The 18,097-nt window shown below is 42.7% G+C and overlaps 1 protein-coding gene across 2 annotated transcripts in view; it reads left to right on the top strand.

Annotated features, from left to right (window-relative positions):
- The window catches only part of KCNQ3 (potassium voltage-gated channel subfamily Q member 3), a 205,530-nt gene that overhangs the window by 164,316 nt on the left and 23,117 nt on the right, over window positions 1–18,097 (top strand). For both annotated transcript variants that reach the window (XM_042036326.1, XM_042036324.1), the window contains exons 2-9: window positions 4,658–4,748; window positions 6,527–6,653; window positions 8,354–8,526; window positions 10,500–10,655; window positions 12,012–12,122; window positions 13,033–13,128; window positions 14,472–14,566; window positions 15,788–15,814. In XM_042036326.1, coding sequence (XP_041892260.1) covers window positions 4,658–4,748; window positions 6,527–6,653; window positions 8,354–8,526; window positions 10,500–10,655; window positions 12,012–12,122; window positions 13,033–13,128; window positions 14,472–14,566; window positions 15,788–15,814 — 876 coding nt within the window. The remainder of the gene's footprint in view (window positions 1–4,657; window positions 4,749–6,526; window positions 6,654–8,353; window positions 8,527–10,499; window positions 10,656–12,011; window positions 12,123–13,032; window positions 13,129–14,471; window positions 14,567–15,787; window positions 15,815–18,097) is intronic.

The following is an 18,097-nucleotide window of genomic DNA, read 5'->3' as shown; positions in this document are numbered from 1 at the left end:
GCTCTTGGGGGTTCAGGACTGCTGGATCATGGGTCTTGGGAAGCCAGGGAGCCACTGGCTTTATAACTGCAAAGTGGGGACAAGGTATGGTGTGACAGAGTAAGCTCAAGGGCATGGCAGGAGCACCGCAAAATTGCTACATGAACTGCCAAGTGTCTTGAGCAGCAAGAGTGTGGTTGTAGGTAGATGGCAAGAGACACATTTTGGTCTGTTTCCTGCCAACTACATAACCCATGCTCTAGAGCAAGGCTGGGGAATGGGAAAAGTGAAACTTGACAAAGAAATACAAAATTATTTAGCATGAGCAAACACATTTATATACTTCTGTTCTAACCTTTCTCAAAATGGCTGATCAGAAGTTTTCCTGGCATAAGAACAGTGAATTTCAGAAAAGCCACAGCAAAGTAATCCTTCAGGGTTTGCTATGATGTATTTCACTGTTGTCTTTTCCTTACATGGAGGGTCCTAGTGGATGCTGCTCAGAGGAAATTCCCTCCAAGAGGCAGAAGGAGCTATCTGGAGTTCACCTCTGTCCTTTCACTCCAGCTGCAAATGAGTTGCACATTCTCAGAATACCTTCTTTAGCCCTAGGTTTTCTCAGACATGAAGGAAAGGAAAACCCAAGTGTGCCGGTTTGGCCAAATGTAGAAATACATCCTCTGAGAGAAGGCAGGTCACCACCCCTCCCCCACCAGGTTCGGGAAAAAATAAATTTTCCTCAAAGGAAATTGAAAGAGATAAAACCTATTTATTTAACAAACACATGGGAAAAGGAAAATAATGCTAAATAATAAAATCTCTCGCTGTGGAGAAAAAAACCTGGGAAAGTGTCAGAGTCCTCCCTGTGGTCTCCTTGGAGCTGGGGCTTGGCCCAGGGCCAGGCCCTCTGTGCCCGGTGGAAAGTCCTCCTGATGTGTTCTGATATTGAAGCAGTCCAGTAGAAAAGGGAGAAAATCCAAAATTCCAGGGAAGGAAAAAAAGTTCAACTCTCAGTCTCTCTCCAGAGAAAAAGAAACTGAACAACTGGTCAGAAACTGACCTGGGAGCAGCAAGCCGGGTGCTTCCTCGCTCCCCTGCAACAGCTGGGGAAAAAAAGTCCCTATCTCTGTGTGACCTTGAACAAGCTGCAAACTGCTTTGAAAAAGTTTTGCTCAGTTTTTCCTTTCCCCTCTCAGGCTCAGTTTAGAGGCATAGAAAGGCACAAGAATTAATTTCTGGGCATAGGGCAGCGGTATGGGATACACATCATAAAGTCACCCCAAGACACCAAGGCAGGTTAGAGGACACGAGTTGCTGAGCTGAGCTGAGTCCCTGGTTACTGCCTCCACTCTGCAGGTTCTGGCTCTGTTCATTTCATCCAGTGAAACAAAGTGGAGTTTTACTCAGCAAGAAATGAAATCACACTACAGGAACCAGATTGAAATTCAAAACAGGTATTACACATAAACACAGCTTGATTCTTCACAAGCTTTTTTCCCTGGATGATTTCAGTACCTAATGCCTATCATTTCTTTGATGTACTCTAGCTATGAAAGCAGTGGATCCAGAGCTTTTACAAAGACATCCTTCTAATTTATTCATTAGACTCAAAATATTTCCATGGCCACCTGCCCCTCTGTTCCTGTGGATCAGGTTTTGGAAGCACATTAAAATGCCCATGATCTGGGTACATGAAGTACCAGCATATGAGCTTGCCCCACTTTGCTTTACAGTAATCACTTGTATAAAAGAATTTGAATAGCTTGAACCTGGGAATAGTTTTGCAAACCAGATCAATTAGAATGAATTGGATTTACCAGCAGTGGGAGTTAAATTTTTAGTCAAATCTCTGTGTTCTGGAGCCTCACAAACAGAAAATAACACAGGGGCAGTGATTTATCACACACTTTGTTTACTGGAGAGCAGAAATTTACTCTCTCTTGTTACTCTTTCAAAACTTTTCATCTTTTCATCTGCATAGAAATGATTGCAAAAAGGAAGAAAAACAAAAAGAAATGCAATGCAGTTTTCAAGGGCGGGTTTGTCCTGGTGCTTCATTATAATGAAGCGTTTACTGTTTCCCAGGCCTCAGGGTGTGCCAAGCAGAGCCGTTGCACTGTAACTGCAGTGCCATTCTGGGCAGCACACAGCTTGGAATAGACCTCCTGAGCAATAAAATCCTCTGCCATATCAAACAATCCCTTCTGAAAATGCACTATCACCCATTTCATTCTTGAAGAATGTGAGTTAATTAAAGCATGTCTGGCCAGGAACATCCCGACTCAGGTTCTTGCCATGACTGCCAGTTCCCCCTGCTCCATCCTGGTTGAGAACCCTTGATCTTCATAAAAGCCTACCTCACTGCTCGCCAACGGGAAGCAGCCATCCCTTGGAGGTTTCTACTCAGGATTTTATAGGCAATATCTCCAGTGCAAATACAGAGAGTGTCGCAGCGGGGATTACTGCAACAAGCATATTTCAAACCAGGAGTCCTGTGGAAAGCGAAGTATATATGGACAGATTCGTGGTAGATGTTTCAGAGATGTTTATTTCTCCACCTGCATGGCCGAGGCCCAGCTCAGGAACCCCGCAGTCACGGGACCCGAGGGTCCTTGGCCACACCGGGGAACACAAAACAACCAATGGGGAATGAAGCTGAGCAGGGGCAGGGAAAACCCGTGTCTCCCCCCCAGGGCCCCTCTCCCAGGGCTCCATGGCAGGGGGGAAGGGACCCCAACATCTCACCCGTTTTATTTTAATAAAAGGAGAATGAAAACAACTGGATAAACATAACAAGAACAGTTGCAAGACAAAACAAGCCACCCTCCTGAGTTTTTAAATGTCTAAACAGATTCTGTGGAACATCTTAAGGCTGACACAAGGGAGACAGAAGTCTCTGGGCATGCTTTGTGGGGAAACTGAGGCAGGAGAGGGTTTAATTTCTTCCCTCCCCCTTTTCATTCCCCCCTCGGCATTGGAGAGGAATTGTAGGGAAATGGAATTGTATAGGGAAGCCATGGGGTGAAAAACGGATTAGGAATAAACTGGGAATAGGGTAAATTTAGGAAAGGGTTCATATTGGGTATAGGGTAAAAGGGGGAAGTAGGCTGTGGGTAGGGAAATTGCTGGGATGGATATTGTTTATAATTTTGTGCATAATGGCTGCCTTTGACTGGAATACCCCCAGGCCCAGTAACATATGCTGCTTGTAAACCCTTCTTTCCTTGCACTATATCAAACTGTACAACTTCCCCATCTCCTACACTTTGCAGGTAATTTTTAGGGTTATTCCTTTTAATGGCAGTTCTATGGATGAATAGATCTTCCCCTGTATCATCTCGTGTTATAAATCCATAGTTGTTTTTTACATTGTACTATTTCACAGTTCCTGTGACTTTCGTGGCTACAACTCCTCCTATCACGTGCTTGCATGTTTGTCGTGGATGCTGGTCCCGTGTGGCCACCGCCTCGCCAGCTCCGTGGCCTGGGAGCGGTTCCACTCGGCCAACTCCACGCTGCTTTGAGAGCGGCCCCGTTTCGGCGCTGCGCTGCGCGGCTTCTCGTGTCGCTGTGGAAACCGCCGCTTCTCCCTCCACAGGGCTCTCCGAGCCGTGTGCTCAGAGCGGCCTGCCACGCCGATGCCTGGGTCCTGGCTGCTCATGGCCCACGGCACCCGCGGCGCCTGTGGCTTCGCTCCCTCACTCGCGGTCGTGTGGCAGGGGACCCCGAGACAGGGATGGGGTCCGCGATAAGGCGCGCACTCCCGAGGGGGCCGGGAGTATCCAACGCAGGCACCTCTGCCGGCGTGTGCCACAGGGATGGCGGCCGCGCGGCCTCGGCCACGGGACTATGGCCATCCTTTGCTTTAGGGGTAATAGGACCATATAAATGCTCTTGAATAGCTCCACTGACTACCATGGATCCACGCAAGGCTTCAATCACTAATACATGTTCTGTTTGATCTTTCATTTCCCACAAGATCTCGTCCCAAAAACACCCCTGACAAGATCCAGGAGGTTCAATATCAAAAAGCAACTCTCAAGAAATATCTGAGAAATTTTTGAAAAGCCAGTTAAAAAAAAGTTCTAGATCTCCCGGTTCCATTACTTTCTTATTTTGTTGTTCAAGGATTCCTTTAAGTTCTAGGTACATTTCTTTCTGTGGCTCAGAGAGCCCCATTTCCCACGATTCTTCCATAGTCCAGAGAGAATATCCAAACCAAGATGAGAAGAGAGAGGTCTAGAGTGGTTATTTTACTCACGAATCTTCCTCAGGGATCGGTGTCTTGCTCGCATTCCTCCACCAGTTTGTCGCAGCGGGGATTACTGCAACAAGCATATTTCAAACCAGGAGTCCCGTGGAAACGAAATATATATGGACAGAGTCGTGGTAGATGTTTCAGAGATGTTTATTTCTCCAGCCGCATGGCCGGGGCTCAGCTCAGGAACCCCGCAGTCACGGGACCCGAGGGTCCTTGGCCACACCGGGGAACACAAAACAACCAATGGGAAATGAGGCTGAGCAGGGGCAGGGAAACCCCGTGTCTCCCCCCCAGGGCCCCTCTCCCAGGGCTCCATGGCAGGGGGAAGGGACCCCAACAAGAGAGGAGTAACAATGCTGTGGGATTGTTATATATATACTGATATAAAGAAATAAAATTTCTTTTATTTCATTCCAGGTTTCTGATTGTCTTGGGGTGTTTGATCTTAGCTGTCCTGACAACTTTCAAGGAGTATGAGACGGTTTCTGGAGACTGGCTGCTCTTGCTGGTAAGTAAATTGTGGCATCACCCTGGTAAGGCCCTGGAATTGAAATCAGCCCCATCAGCAGGGATGGAAACTTACTACTAACTCTGCATGCAGCGCTGTTGGTCCTGGAGCAGTGACTGTACACTTATATACTGGAGAGTTCACAGTCTATTGTCAACACCAACTGAGTAAACAGAAAGTGAGGTTCCTGAGCATAAAGAAAATGAGAGGAAAAATCCTAGCCTGAGGCTTTTAAATAATGGCTTTTAGCATTTGTTCCATCAGATTATCAGTATATTTCCTATTGGCCATGCCAGACCTAAGCACACTTGAAAACTTTTTTGGGGGAATTTTTCAACAGTTTTGATTCATTTTATAGAATCCTACTAATTCTAGTATTTCTTTCAAGGGAGGTCATCAGAGTTGGACTCATGCTTGTGTTCAATAGCAATATAACTGAAATTGCTGCAGGAAGTGTCTCTGAGAGAAAATGTACTCACGGCAAAGGCTGCAGTGGGGATTTCTGCAACAGTCCCCTCCCCCCAGACCCCATGGCAGGGGGAAGGAACCCCAACAGGCAAACACATTCCAGATTACTTGTTCTATAAATTCTGAAGTTCATGCTCAAGACTTTATTTCAGTAAGACCTCTCATTTAGCAAAAGAATTAAAAAATAGGGGAAAACCCTCATTAAATATAAAATGGCAAATTCAACATTTTATGAAAATGACCCTAAAAACAAACTTCCTTTGCTCTCATAGCTATCATAAAATACAGGGCACAATGTCTATCTCAACCTGGCCTTGTTTAAAGTATCCCTTGAGAAACTGCACAGCAAAATTAGTTCCAGGATCTCAATTTCCATTTCCCCTTGTACCCCCAGAGACATATAGATCCAAGCAAGAGCTAAATGCCAAAAGGAATGAAAGGTGAATTCCCCTTGCATGTTCCTTCTAAAAAAGTGCCTGTATGAAAACACCCTCATCCTTCAGGGAATGTGAAACTCGCTTTTGGTCTCTGTTACCCTGCTTAGACCCATCTTTCACATTTGAAAAAGCCTGAGGTTATTTTTCCTTCTCCTGTGCCTGTTTTCATGTGACTCTCTGCAGTTTCCAGAAACACCTGTGGGTAATGAGCATGAGGAAATGTCCCCTTTTCCCTCTTGCCAGCAATTCACAGAGAGGAAAAGTAACCACGTGTCCCAGGCTGCCCTTGGCCCATCTCTGCTGAGCACCTCAGAGAAGCTCTCTGCTCCCCATTCCCTCCCCATGCTTAGAAAGGTTCTTCGTTCACCAGAAATTTAAGGGAACAATATATGCCTTAAATTTGTCTTATATATGTCTTTATCATTGCTTTAAACTTATGACCATGTGAATATCCTCTATCCTGCCCCTGTCTCAACAGATACGGCTGCACGAACAAGCTGCTGGTGGGTGACCCTGGGGGGAGGGTACAGAGTGCACTGGGGACTTTGCAGTCACCACTCACATTTGTCTGCTCATTTTGGAGCAGGAGGTTTTTCTGTGAAGTAATTGCCCTTCCATTAAGGCAGGGTAAGCACTTCACATTTACCCAATGGCAGGGACAAATCCTTCCTGCTGAGTACTTAGCAGGCTGGAAAACTCTGCCCCCCTTTGCCTTGCCTCTGTCATCAACCTCGATTCTCCTCCACTTTTTTCCTCTCTCTCACACATATCCTAACACTTGCACCTCATCTGTTTCCTTCAGCTGTATCCTTGTGTCCAGAATTACTGCAAAAATTTTGTGAGACTAACAATGTAGTTTGTGTCTTGATACAGGAAACTTTTGCCATTTTCATCTTTGGAGCAGAGTTTGCCTTAAGAATCTGGGCTGCTGGCTGTTGCTGTCGCTACAAAGGATGGAGGGGGAGACTCAAATTTGCCAGGAAACCGTTGTGCATGCTGGGTAGGCACATGCTCTCTATTACAGTTTTCCCCATTATGTTCTTTTCCTTCTAAGCCAGTTTGGAGGATATCAAAGAACTGGTGACTGGCAGTGCACAGAACGCTGAAATCAGATCTGGCCTTTATGCCAGGACCTGTGTCCTTCTTGGAGCATTTATTTGAAGTAGCCAGCAATAACAACTAATTTGAGAGACACTTGGCTATTTAGTCAGTGAGAAAAAAATGAATCCTTCTACTCTCCAAATACATTTTCCTTGTCCTGAGTCCCACTGCACTTTTCTTAAGCTCATTCCCAGGAAGACTCTCTCTGCCTTCAGTTTCAAACTACTTGAGATCCCAATTCTATCGCATCTTCCCCAACCTTCTTTCATATTTATGTTGTGTTTTACAATTGTATTGTTGGTCTGCATTTGCAAACAAGTATCATTGTGATTTCACCCATATTGTCTTTCAGGCTTGGAAGGCACTGCCTGTAATTATCAACATAATTACTCATTATTCATGTTTGAATACCCTCCTGCAACTCCTCATTTTATCCACAAACAAACCAGCCAACATTTAGGAGATCACTCTGCCCAGAGCACCTGTCATCCCCATTTGTTCACTGATTTTAGGATACCCTCACTTGTTTTGATGCTTTTCAGGCCAAGTACTGGGTTTTTGTTCTCTATTTGTACAGCACATAGCACTCTGGAGAGCCATGGTGCTGCATGAATACAAACCTCTCTTTCCTCTCCTGCTTTTGTTCATCTCATGGGTCTAATGATAGACAAAATTGCAACAAATTTTCTTTGTGCATCTGTGCTATCCTCAATTTAGTAATGCTCCTTTGGGTGCTACTGTTGTACAGATAATTCTTATACTTCTAGTAGGTTTGTGAAGGCAGCAGAGTGTGAGCAAGTGGGATTGATATTGTCTCATGCCTTCTCAGTAGAAGTGTCATCTCACTTCTAAGAATGAATCCTCCTTGATATCTGGGTAAAGAACTGAAGATATCCTGGATTTATTAATATCATCTCTCATTTGTCACTGGTACGAGTTTGTTTCGATAATGATTGGAAGTGAATAAATCTGAAATCCATTCTTTTTGGCTGGAAAGAATATATAAAGACAATTCAAAGACTGAGTACCCAGAGAATGTTTGAAGCCGTTTGGTACCATTTTCTTCTTGTGTGTGTATATAGGTCAAAAAGAAGGGGGAAATAAGGAAAAGAAAGAAAAAAAAAGAAGTTATATAATCAGTTATCAGGAAGTTGTTCCTGTGAGCATTTAAAAAAAATAATAGTAGTACTTGCTTTGAGATTTTAGTGGGAAAACTCAGCCAAAAGAATAAAATGGTAAGTGTACCATCAAACCTGAATTTCTCGTTTGCTGACCTGTTCACTGTGGTGTTCCAGTGGTACAGATGAAGTCAAGGCTGGTTTTCTGTCAGCATTAGGATGCTGTTTCCATGCATCCCTAAGTGAGCTCAGTGTCTCAGGTCTAGTGCATTGATCTGTAAACAGATCCCAAGGCTTTCTGGGAGGTTCTGGTCCTGATACTGACTGTGGCAGGTGCAGATATCTGTTTAGCCGGCAAGAGAAGGCATTTTCAGGCAGCTTCAAAGTTTGCCTAGGGAAATTTGCAGCACAACCAGATGGGATTAAGAAGCAGATGATGGGGCCACTTTTGTTGGCAGGCTTTGTTCTTTTCGCCTTGCAGATATCTTTGTGCTGATTGCCTCAGTGCCAGTGGTTGCTGTTGGGAACCAGGGCAATGTTCTGGCAACATCTCTCAGAAGCCTCCGCTTCCTTCAGATCCTACGGATGCTCCGAATGGACAGGCGGGGCGGCACGTGGAAGCTTTTAGGATCAGCTATTTGTGCACATAGCAAAGTAAGTGAGCAGCTTGCAGGGCTCAGCTGGGGCTTGGGGAGAAAGAGTAAAAGGAAAGAGAGGGGATGCACAGGCACAGCAGTGCCTTGGGGTTGTGTTTAGCAGTTCAAAACACAGTTCTGTTCTTCCAGCTTTATTCCATTTTCCATTCTCTGAACGATTTCTGCCCCTTGTTTTACCTTTCTGTGCTCAATAGTCATGCTGGGAAGTGAGAGCATGTTCATTCCCACACATTACAACAGGAATTTTGCCCTTACTCTGAATGGGAGCAGAGACATCCCTTTTATAGTGTAGGATGCTGAAATCATTGACAAAAATGCCTGTGAACTTGAAACGCCTGTATAGTGGCTTCTCAGACTTGTCTGATCAACAGATGGAAGAGGACTCTGAAGGGGTGGAAAGAGGCTGATTAGCCTGAGAAATGTGCACAGAAATGTGGTTTCAGAGGGATCTACTGGTAAAATTTCTCTTTGGAAGCATAGGTCAGACAATACAGAGATGGACACAGTGGGTACCCAGACACGCAAAAATTTCTAAAGTCATTTTTTCTTGGTCTAACTTGATGCTGTAGTGAGACACACCAGACATACCTATCTTACACCAGACAGATACTTGTGTTCTTGCATTTTCACAAAACATTATTACAAGTTAAATACTATTTGCTTTAAAATCCTCTAGATGAGATTTCTCATCTGCACAGGATGTAGAAAAATTACATATACTCCACTACATACATACTGCTTTTTCTTACCCATGAATGACATTCCTGACATTTTAGGGGGTTTTGAAAGCTAAAATGCCAGCTGGCACAGCATATTTAGACTTTGCTTCTGTGTAGGGGCTGATGGGGATACCCAACGTGCTACATTTCTTACCAACTTCTGCTTCTTCATCATATAAACTTGCTACAAGACAGGTGGCAGATAAACACTTATGTCAAAAATGTTTCTCAGGAAACAGATCATGGAAGAAGTCTATGTACCAAAGACATTGTTTAGAAATTGTTAAAGATTCATTGTGTCAGATTTCATTCAAATGTTACTTGTTTGGTTCCCCATCAGGCACTTTTAGACCTCAGCTGGCTGAGGGAGATTAGAAGGGGTTGTGAGAACTTTTCTTTACTGGAGACAATAATGAAACAATTTTGCTAACAATTTCCTGCTGTGCTTGCACACCAGAAATTAGCTAAGAAAGTTTTTCACTTTTCTCAGGATTCAATCACAAAGTTCTCAGCTGCAACATTTTTTCTTTTTTTGTCCTAATACAGTTCTCATAAAATGAATTGGAATATTGATTTTTTTACCTACTTTTGAAGATCTTAAAAAAACCTGTTTCTGCCTTGTTTCAGATATTGCTGGGATTTTAACTTGGGTGGCTGCATGTCCCACCTCAGTGGGATTAGACACACTCTCCACTTTAGTCATTGTCTCTAAAACACTGAAGTTCGGGGTTTGTTTGCACACAGATTATTTTCAAGGTCTGTTATTGCATGAATTCATGTTGAAAACATCATTCATAATGGAATCTGCTTTGATATGGATGAAGAGATGGAAGTGCATCCTGCAGCCTTGTCTCTCTGGAGGTCAGGAGAGGGCAGAGATGTTGATTTGCTTGCTAAGACTGACCAAGCCCAGGGGCAGAAGGAACAGGAAGAGTCAAGGTCAGGGACAGAGCCCTGCAGCCCCCTGTGCCATGAGTGCAGCTAAGCCCTTAACCCAGCTTTATGCAGAACTGTAACTGCAGGTTCCTGCAGGCTGCTCCTAAGGAAGACTCTATGTAAGGGCAAATTCCTGTAAATCTCTGCATTATTTCCCACTAAGTGCTGAGATGGGCTGGACATGGATGTGACCAAAGCCAGCAGTGACACCTCTGCTGTTATCCTCTGTGCTTCTCTCTCTTCCTGATGTTTACTCTGCCACTGTGGATATTGAGGCTCTTTTCAGCCCTTCCATGTTTATCTGTTTCTTTTGCAGGAACTCATCACTGCTTGGTACATCGGGTTCCTGACACTCATCTTATCCTCATTTCTTGTTTATCTGGTTGAAAAAGATGTTCCAGAAAAAGATGCTAATGGGGTGGAGATGAAAGAGGAGTTTGAAACCTATGCAGATGCACTGTGGTGGGGGCTGGTAAGTGACTCCAAAAATACCTTATACCCTTCTGCAAAACTTCATATGCAAGAAGAGATGAAGTTTTAGAGATCACAGTGCAAGTGCTGCTATATTTGGGTTAAAGGCACATTACCCATGTAACATTACCAAAGTAGGGGTGCCCCTACAACCAATTAACAGAATCTACAATCCTGTTGATTTTCAGGTTGATTTTCAGACAAAGGTCCTTAGGTGCTTAAACCTCCTTCAGAAATCAAACTATGTTCCTGGTGTCTGGGAAGCCTCTCTTTTAGAGGAGCATCTCTTCAGGCATAAGAAAGTATGGCAGACTGAGCTCTCATGCCAGCAGTTTCCTGCCTGTGAGAGCTGTGCCCCTCAGAAAATGGCAGAACCAGAGCTGGCCAATGGATGGGTCTGTTGGGCTATCAAAGAGCACCAAACATTTGGGCAGTTGAGGCAGACACTCATGGAAGTTTGGTTCCTAAGGACCCAGTGACTGAAGATGTCTCTGCGTTCAGATGCAGAAAGTAGAAAAATATTCCTGGAAAGGTTAACTCAATAATTCTTGTGTCTTCCATGTATTCCCCAAAGATCAGGAAATGCCACTTGTGGTAGGATGCTGAACAAGAGGGACCTTTGATATCTCTGTTCTTGTCTTTTCTGATGAAGAGAGGACCATTGGTTTGCACCACTACTCATTCAATCACAGAATGTTCCTGCCATTCCAGAACTCATGTGGCTTTGCGACTGATAGTCAAGGAAGTCTATGTCATGCTGTGACTAAAATTCAGCAGCTTATTTTTTATTTAATGTAGTTCACTCATAAATGTAAGATACCCCCCTTCCCCCATTATTAGTCAAAAGATACCAAGTGTTGCATAGAACACCTGGATGTTTTCATATCCTTTTACATCCAGCACATTGTGCTATTGTGGTCAGAAAAAGTACACAGTTGGAGATTAACAATTGTGCCGGAAAGGAGCAAGTTTTCACAAAATCATCTTTGTTTTAAAAAGACCAGGACTTCAGGTAGAGTTAGTCCTGGCTTACTGTTAGGGGTTTGCAAGCTGCTAACTGGCAAATCCCATTCCTAACTGTGCACTGATGGCGGGCAGGAGGCTCATGTGGAGTTCTCTTGCTTCAAATGCATCCAAAAGAGGCAGCAGCTTTGAGACTAAATCCATTCTCTGTGCAATGCCTTGGGACTATGATGCCACCAATAAAACTGGTTGGCCCATAATCAAGATCTTATTTCACAAAGCTGGGCAAAAGCACCCATAGGGCTAAGTGAGTTATGCAGCTATCATGGTGACATTGACACAGAGCTGTTGGCTTTGTTTTTCTTACGTCAAGTCCTGGTCCTTCTGCCCCCAGATCACCCTCGCTACGATTGGATACGGCGACAAGACCCCCAAAACATGGGAGGGACGGCTGATTGCAGCCACATTCTCTCTCATTGGAGTATCTTTCTTTGCTCTTCCTGCAGTAAGTACCTTCCCCTCCTCTGTTAGACCCAGCCCAGCGCTGTGCACTTACAAAAAGGAGGTAAAGTTAACAAAGTCACCAGTGGAACCAAATCCCTTTTTAAGAAGCACTCCAGAGACTTGAGCGGGTCTGTATCAGTAAATGCAACTTGTTTCTTCCCAACCTTGCACAGAGCCTTTTGGGAATAATACATTACCCCAATACTCCTCCAGTCACTATGTGGGCATTGTCTGACTGTGCTAGTTGGCACAGGAGAAAATTAATCCAGCAAGTGAACAATCTGGCAAACCACAAGGCAGTTCATGAGACTGTATACTGGCAAGTGGTAGTTTACTGGTGTTGACAAGACATATTTTAAAAGTCTTTAGGGCCCACTATTTTAATAATTAGTATTGGGGGCACATTTCATTATTTGCAAAGTCCTCAGATAAGAATGGGACAAGATCTGACTGAGATGGGCTGAACAGCAACAGAAATTGTCCCAATCCCAGATTTTAGGATATTTTTCCTTTAGATCCAGACTTGGAAAGAATTTCACAGAGGATGACAAGTCCTGTATACCCAAATCCAAAGTATGTTTTAGCACAGCTCTTGTATCACACAAGCAGAGTTTCACTCTACCCTGAGTGGAAAGTAACACAGCACCTGGCCACCTCCAGCTTGGAAAGGCAGTTGACATTCAAGAAATCTGTAGAGGACCTTAAAATGATTTAATGATTTGGTGTGGCTGTGGTCCTTGAGAGGATCATGACAACCTCCTGTCCCATGAGTGGGGCAGCAGGAAAGGCATGGGAACTGCACAACAATTCCATGTAGCCATCTCCACCCACAGACCTGCTTCCTCTCATCATTAATCCCTTTTTTTCTGAGTAAGAAATATCTAAAATCTTGCATCACTCTATGCTTTCAGGGCATTTTGGGATCAGGGCTGGCATTGAAGGTCCAGGAGCAACATCGTCAAAAACATTTTGAGAAAAGAAGAAAGCCGGCAGCTGAGCTCATTCAGGTTTGCAGCCGCTTTCCTCTTCCTTGAAAAAGTTTTGTGCATGAAGACTGCTGCATCATGTTAACCAGGGCCACCACTCCTCCCCTGCCCAAATTCTCAATTCCCATTGGAGGGGGTGAGAAGGCGTTTTTGTCAGTTTTTAACACTGAGCTAGATAATCCAGAGGCCCTTGCAGTTTTGAGAAGTCTTTAAACTCCCAGAATATCTTTCAGAAGAACTGTGTCTTTTGAAGAAAGGGTCTCATCTGCTAGCTTCTGGAAACCCCCTGGCTTCTGCATCAGTGCCACAAAATCAAAGAAAACAAGTTGTTGAAAATGCATTCTTTCCAAACTCCAGATTTTTTCAATTCCCCTCAGAAAATATTTTTCTGTGCAAACAGAGTTATGCTGTTATTGATGTGAAAACAGCAATAGAAGTAACACAATAGAGAGTGACAGTTTCAATCAAGGCAAATAACATAAATAATGTGTGGGTTTTAAAAACTAAAACACACCCTGTATCTTCTGTTTTGTCACTGGATGATCCAAAAATTCAATGAGAAGATAGTCCTTAACTCACTTGGTCTTCCATTATGGGCTCTGTTATGAATTTGGGACATTAAGCTTAAAATCATTAGTCTGTGTGCTGACAAATTTGAGACGATTTACTCTTACTAGGTACGGAGCACATCCTGATGGCAGTGAAGTAAATGGCAGCATTTTCACAGAGGGACAGAGAAAGTTTCTGTGATATCAAATGGAAGCATTGGTGCTCAGGATCAAACCAGTCCTCAGGAGAAACAGACTGAGTGGCATTAAAATTAATTACTGTTCTCATTAAAAACATGCTTTAGCAAACAGAGGGGGCTGCAGGCATGAATTGTGAATGGAATTCACCTTTTAAATTACAGCATCTCCCCTCACCAGGTAGCTTATTTAGCTAAAGTGGATTTTAGGTATGTGCTTAGAGAAATTTTTTTGGAGAATTTTAATTTGAACTAAATGCTGGAGTAGAAAATTGCTCAGCAAAATTTCCTCTGATGATACGTTAGGAGGCAAGTCCAGCAGTGCTTGAAGCTCTTTTAGATGTACCAGAGAGGACAATAAAACCAGTTAAGTCTAATGTAATGTCATGTTCTGTTGGTGGTTCTCTCCATGTCCTATCTCCTTTAACAGCCCTCCCAAATCATAATCAAGTGTCAATAGTTTTTCCATACAGTGACACTCATTTGGTATGGCTGATTAGTAATTAATTTCCAGATAATCACTCAGGTGCATCGTTATGTTCTTTGAGACAGTCTGGCTGCAGTCAGCTGGGAAATAACTTAACCTAACACTAATTATTTCCTCTCCCTTGTAATTCAGGCTGCCTGGAGATACTATGCTACTAACCCCAACAGGATTGATTTAGTCGCTACCTGGAGGTTTTATGAATCAATTGTATCATTTCCATTTTTCAGGTAAGTGCATTGTCCCCCTCTCCATCATCATTTTCTGTGAAGTATCAGTCAGGACAGGGTACACATAGACTTTATATATGTGTCAACAAGGCTTTCGTAGGTAACACATAGTTTCCAGAAAACTCTTCTGAGGAAGAGGAGTCTTTTTTGAGGTGGTGGTTTAATTTCAGTCACCACTTCTGAGTTCAGTGAAAGCGTTCCATACATAAGGACATTCAGATATAACAGATGTTTATATGTTTATAGCAATTAGGCTGATCCTCACTCTCCTTGCTGGTCAAACAGGCACCTTTCTCACATTTAGGTCTTAACATTTTAAAATGTTTTAAAAAACCTATACAGCCCTATGAAAAGCCAAGACTTTTAGCTACAGACTATGAGCTACTAATAATGGGCATTAGGTATCTAAGTTAGTGCTTTAAACTTTTTTCTGGACTTGCTGTTGTGCCTCATTCTGAAAAAAGTGCCCTTAAACTTCTTTTTGACTCAGAGGTCTCCACGTGTAGTTGTGCTCACTGCACTGCTACTGAAGCTCCAGCTGTTGTTCAAAACTGATTTGAAATGTTTCAGACTCCTGCTTTCTCAAAGGGAAAATTACAAACACTCATCCTTTCTTTGTTTTATTTTTAGAATTGATTTCATGTACTTCAAAAAGGAAACCTCTACAAAAAAACCCCAAAAAACCCCAACACCATAAGTGTTTAATTAAGGTTCAGTACATTTCTTTCCTTTTCTTTATCTCTTCTCACTTCTATTTCCACATTTTCCATTACAGAGTAATGTCTTCAGGGTTTCTTGACTGCAGGGTTTTTTGGATAATAATTCTCAGACTCACAAGGAGTCTGGACTCATTATTGTGACTTCAAGCTTCCTCATTGTATGCAGGTTCTTCTGTGATTCAAATGCAACATGTAATTAATTGGTGTTTTGTAAATAAGGTCCTGGGAGAGAGGGCAGGGGAGATCACTTCTCACCAAGGACTGGATTGCCAATCTAAGCAGCACAGATTGGTTTCAGGAATCTATATCACTTTTTTTTTGCTTTATGGTTAGTTGAAAATGTAGCTTTTATTCCACTTTCTCTGTCAGTTACGGTCACAGAACAAAACATGTATAAGGTATTCATAGTAGATTAGCAATTTATGTTTTAAAAATATGCTGAATTTATTATGTGATTCTTCTCTCCTTGCTTTCTTGTAATGCATCCTCTCTTCTATAAAAGGAAAGAGCAATTGGATGGTACTGCCAGGTATGTAGCTGCCATTATTATATATATATATATATATATATATATGTTTTAATTCAGCTGTTGGAGGATGCAAGCTATATAGTTCCTTGTGGATTCATGAGCTGTTAACTAAAACGTGCTACTAACACCACAGGTAATCAGTAAAAATTATTAACAAATCCATTTCCTGACTGCTTCCTGACAATACAGCTAACATGCTAACTGTACAAAGGCAGTGTTGCTTGCTGATTGTCTGTAAACAGCTTTATTGTTTGTTATGACTAATCATGGTCTAGATTTCTCCTGATCCATGCTGTAGAGCCAGGGTTTATCATCCAGGCTGTTCTGGGACGAATTCAAGATTCTGGTTGCTGTTGTTGCTCCACAGTCATGCACAGAGCAATGTTGTGTGGGTCGGTGTCAGTTCGACATGTTCAAAGATTTCTTGACAATGAAGATGGGTGTCTAAAATGGAACAGCAGGATAGTCAGTCTCTCTGGTGGTACTGTAAAAGCTATATTAGGTTTGAAGCCCTGGTCCCTCCCCTGCTGAAAAAAATGGGAATACTCCCTATCACACAAGGGAATTTCCAAGTAAAGAGAAAGAAGGAATCATCAATCCTAGTACTGGTCAGTCACTGAAGACTACAACAGAGCAGCCACTGTCAGTCAACCTGCAAGGTCTCAAATGGAAAGTATATATTTATAGCTCTCTTTAGCTAAGTGGAAGAGTCAAATGCACATACAATAATTGTAAGTCAAAACTTAATGTTAAACTGCTATAAGGGGGTGACCCGCACTGAATTCAATAGCAATTAAAGGATAAATAGATTGACAAACTCATGCTGAAGCTACTTTCATTTGCATCCCCATTTACAGCGCAGAGAAAAGGAACAAGAATTGTAGCAATATTTGAAAACAGTAAGCCAGAAGTCAGGTCTCAGTTCCAGTCCCTGGCCTGAAGAAAAATTATGTTCCTCGTTTTGTTTTTTAAATATTTCATGCAACACATGACAACTTCAATAAAGGAAGGGGAACAAAAAAAATAAAGATCAACACTTGCTCTTCTATGAATTTTTTGGGTTCAAGCTTCATTTAGCAGAAAATAAGAACCTATCCCACGTTTTCTAACAATACAGGCAAGTGCTCTAGTGGCAAAATATTGGGAAAGGATATCTTCCTCCTCTCGCCAACAAAATCATGAACTCACCTGCCCCTCCTCAAAGACTGACTGGGTGGGTGGTACCCAGTTTCTGAACCCCCACGGAGCGTAAGTACATTACAAACATGGAACTGCCCAGGCTAAGCAGTCATGAGCAAGCTCAGTTGCATTAATGCAGATGCCTAGAGATTTTAGCCCTCTCCAGCATTGGTAACAGCTGAATTTTCGTCTTTAATATGTAGGGGAAGAGCTTAGGAGCTGAAATCCTTTTGAGTATGTAATTCCATACCTTGAGTCAAAATGTTCTGGCTGAGATGCAGCAGCAGATTAAAATTAGGTAAAACAATGACTGCTGCAGTTTACCGCTGGTCACAGCCCCGCTAGTTCCTGCACCTGTAGCAGTTTGTGGAGTAGCTTCTGAGTTACTGTAGCTTTCAGGACTATAGAAATGATTTTATATTGACACACTGGATTAAAAATGGAAAAGTATGACTCACAGCTCAAAATCTTTTAAACTATAATCCCAAGGCCCCTCATTCTAGCTGGATATATCTTAGTTTTATTTTGTTATATATGTAATAACCCTCAGCAAAATCATTAGTACACCTGCATGAGAGCCTTCTTGCTAGCAGGAATGTGTTTATGGCATGAAGCATTCAATTAAAGGGATTGGAAACCCTCCAGGTAAACAGACATATAATGGTACTTGTGGGAACATCCATTGACTTCAGTAGAAATGGGATTGAGTCATAAAATCTGGTTGTTTTGACAGTACCACCTCCCATCTCTCATAAAACTCTTATTTACAAACCAGAATATTAAAAAAAAAAAGGAAAAAAAATCTTCTTCCTCCTACAGTGATTTAGCATAGAAATTATTTCTTGTACTCCACTGAAGTTTGTGCTTTGACTGTATTGAAATAAATGAGCAATAAGGGAGCGTGGTTCTAATGGGAGAGCAGGCCATAAGTGGCCCCAGTCTCCAGGTTCTTTCATCAGTTAAGTACTTAAAGAGAAAGCTGCTGTAGTAATCAATGGCACTCTCTGATCTGTGGCTGACAAAGAAGAGAGAAGAATTGGTCCAAAGCTTTCACAGAAGCTTTTAATAAACTAAAAAAGAGGCCTGGCTGTGTCAAAATTTGAG

Source organism: Corvus kubaryi, unplaced genomic scaffold (genome assembly GCF_017639235.1).
Source record: "Corvus kubaryi isolate FWS band 111438036 unplaced genomic scaffold, C.kubaryi_AGA036_p1.0 37385, whole genome shotgun sequence".
NCBI classification, from domain to species: domain Eukaryota; kingdom Metazoa; phylum Chordata; class Aves; order Passeriformes; family Corvidae; genus Corvus; species Corvus kubaryi.
This window is presented reverse-complemented; position numbering and strand designations above follow the sequence as displayed.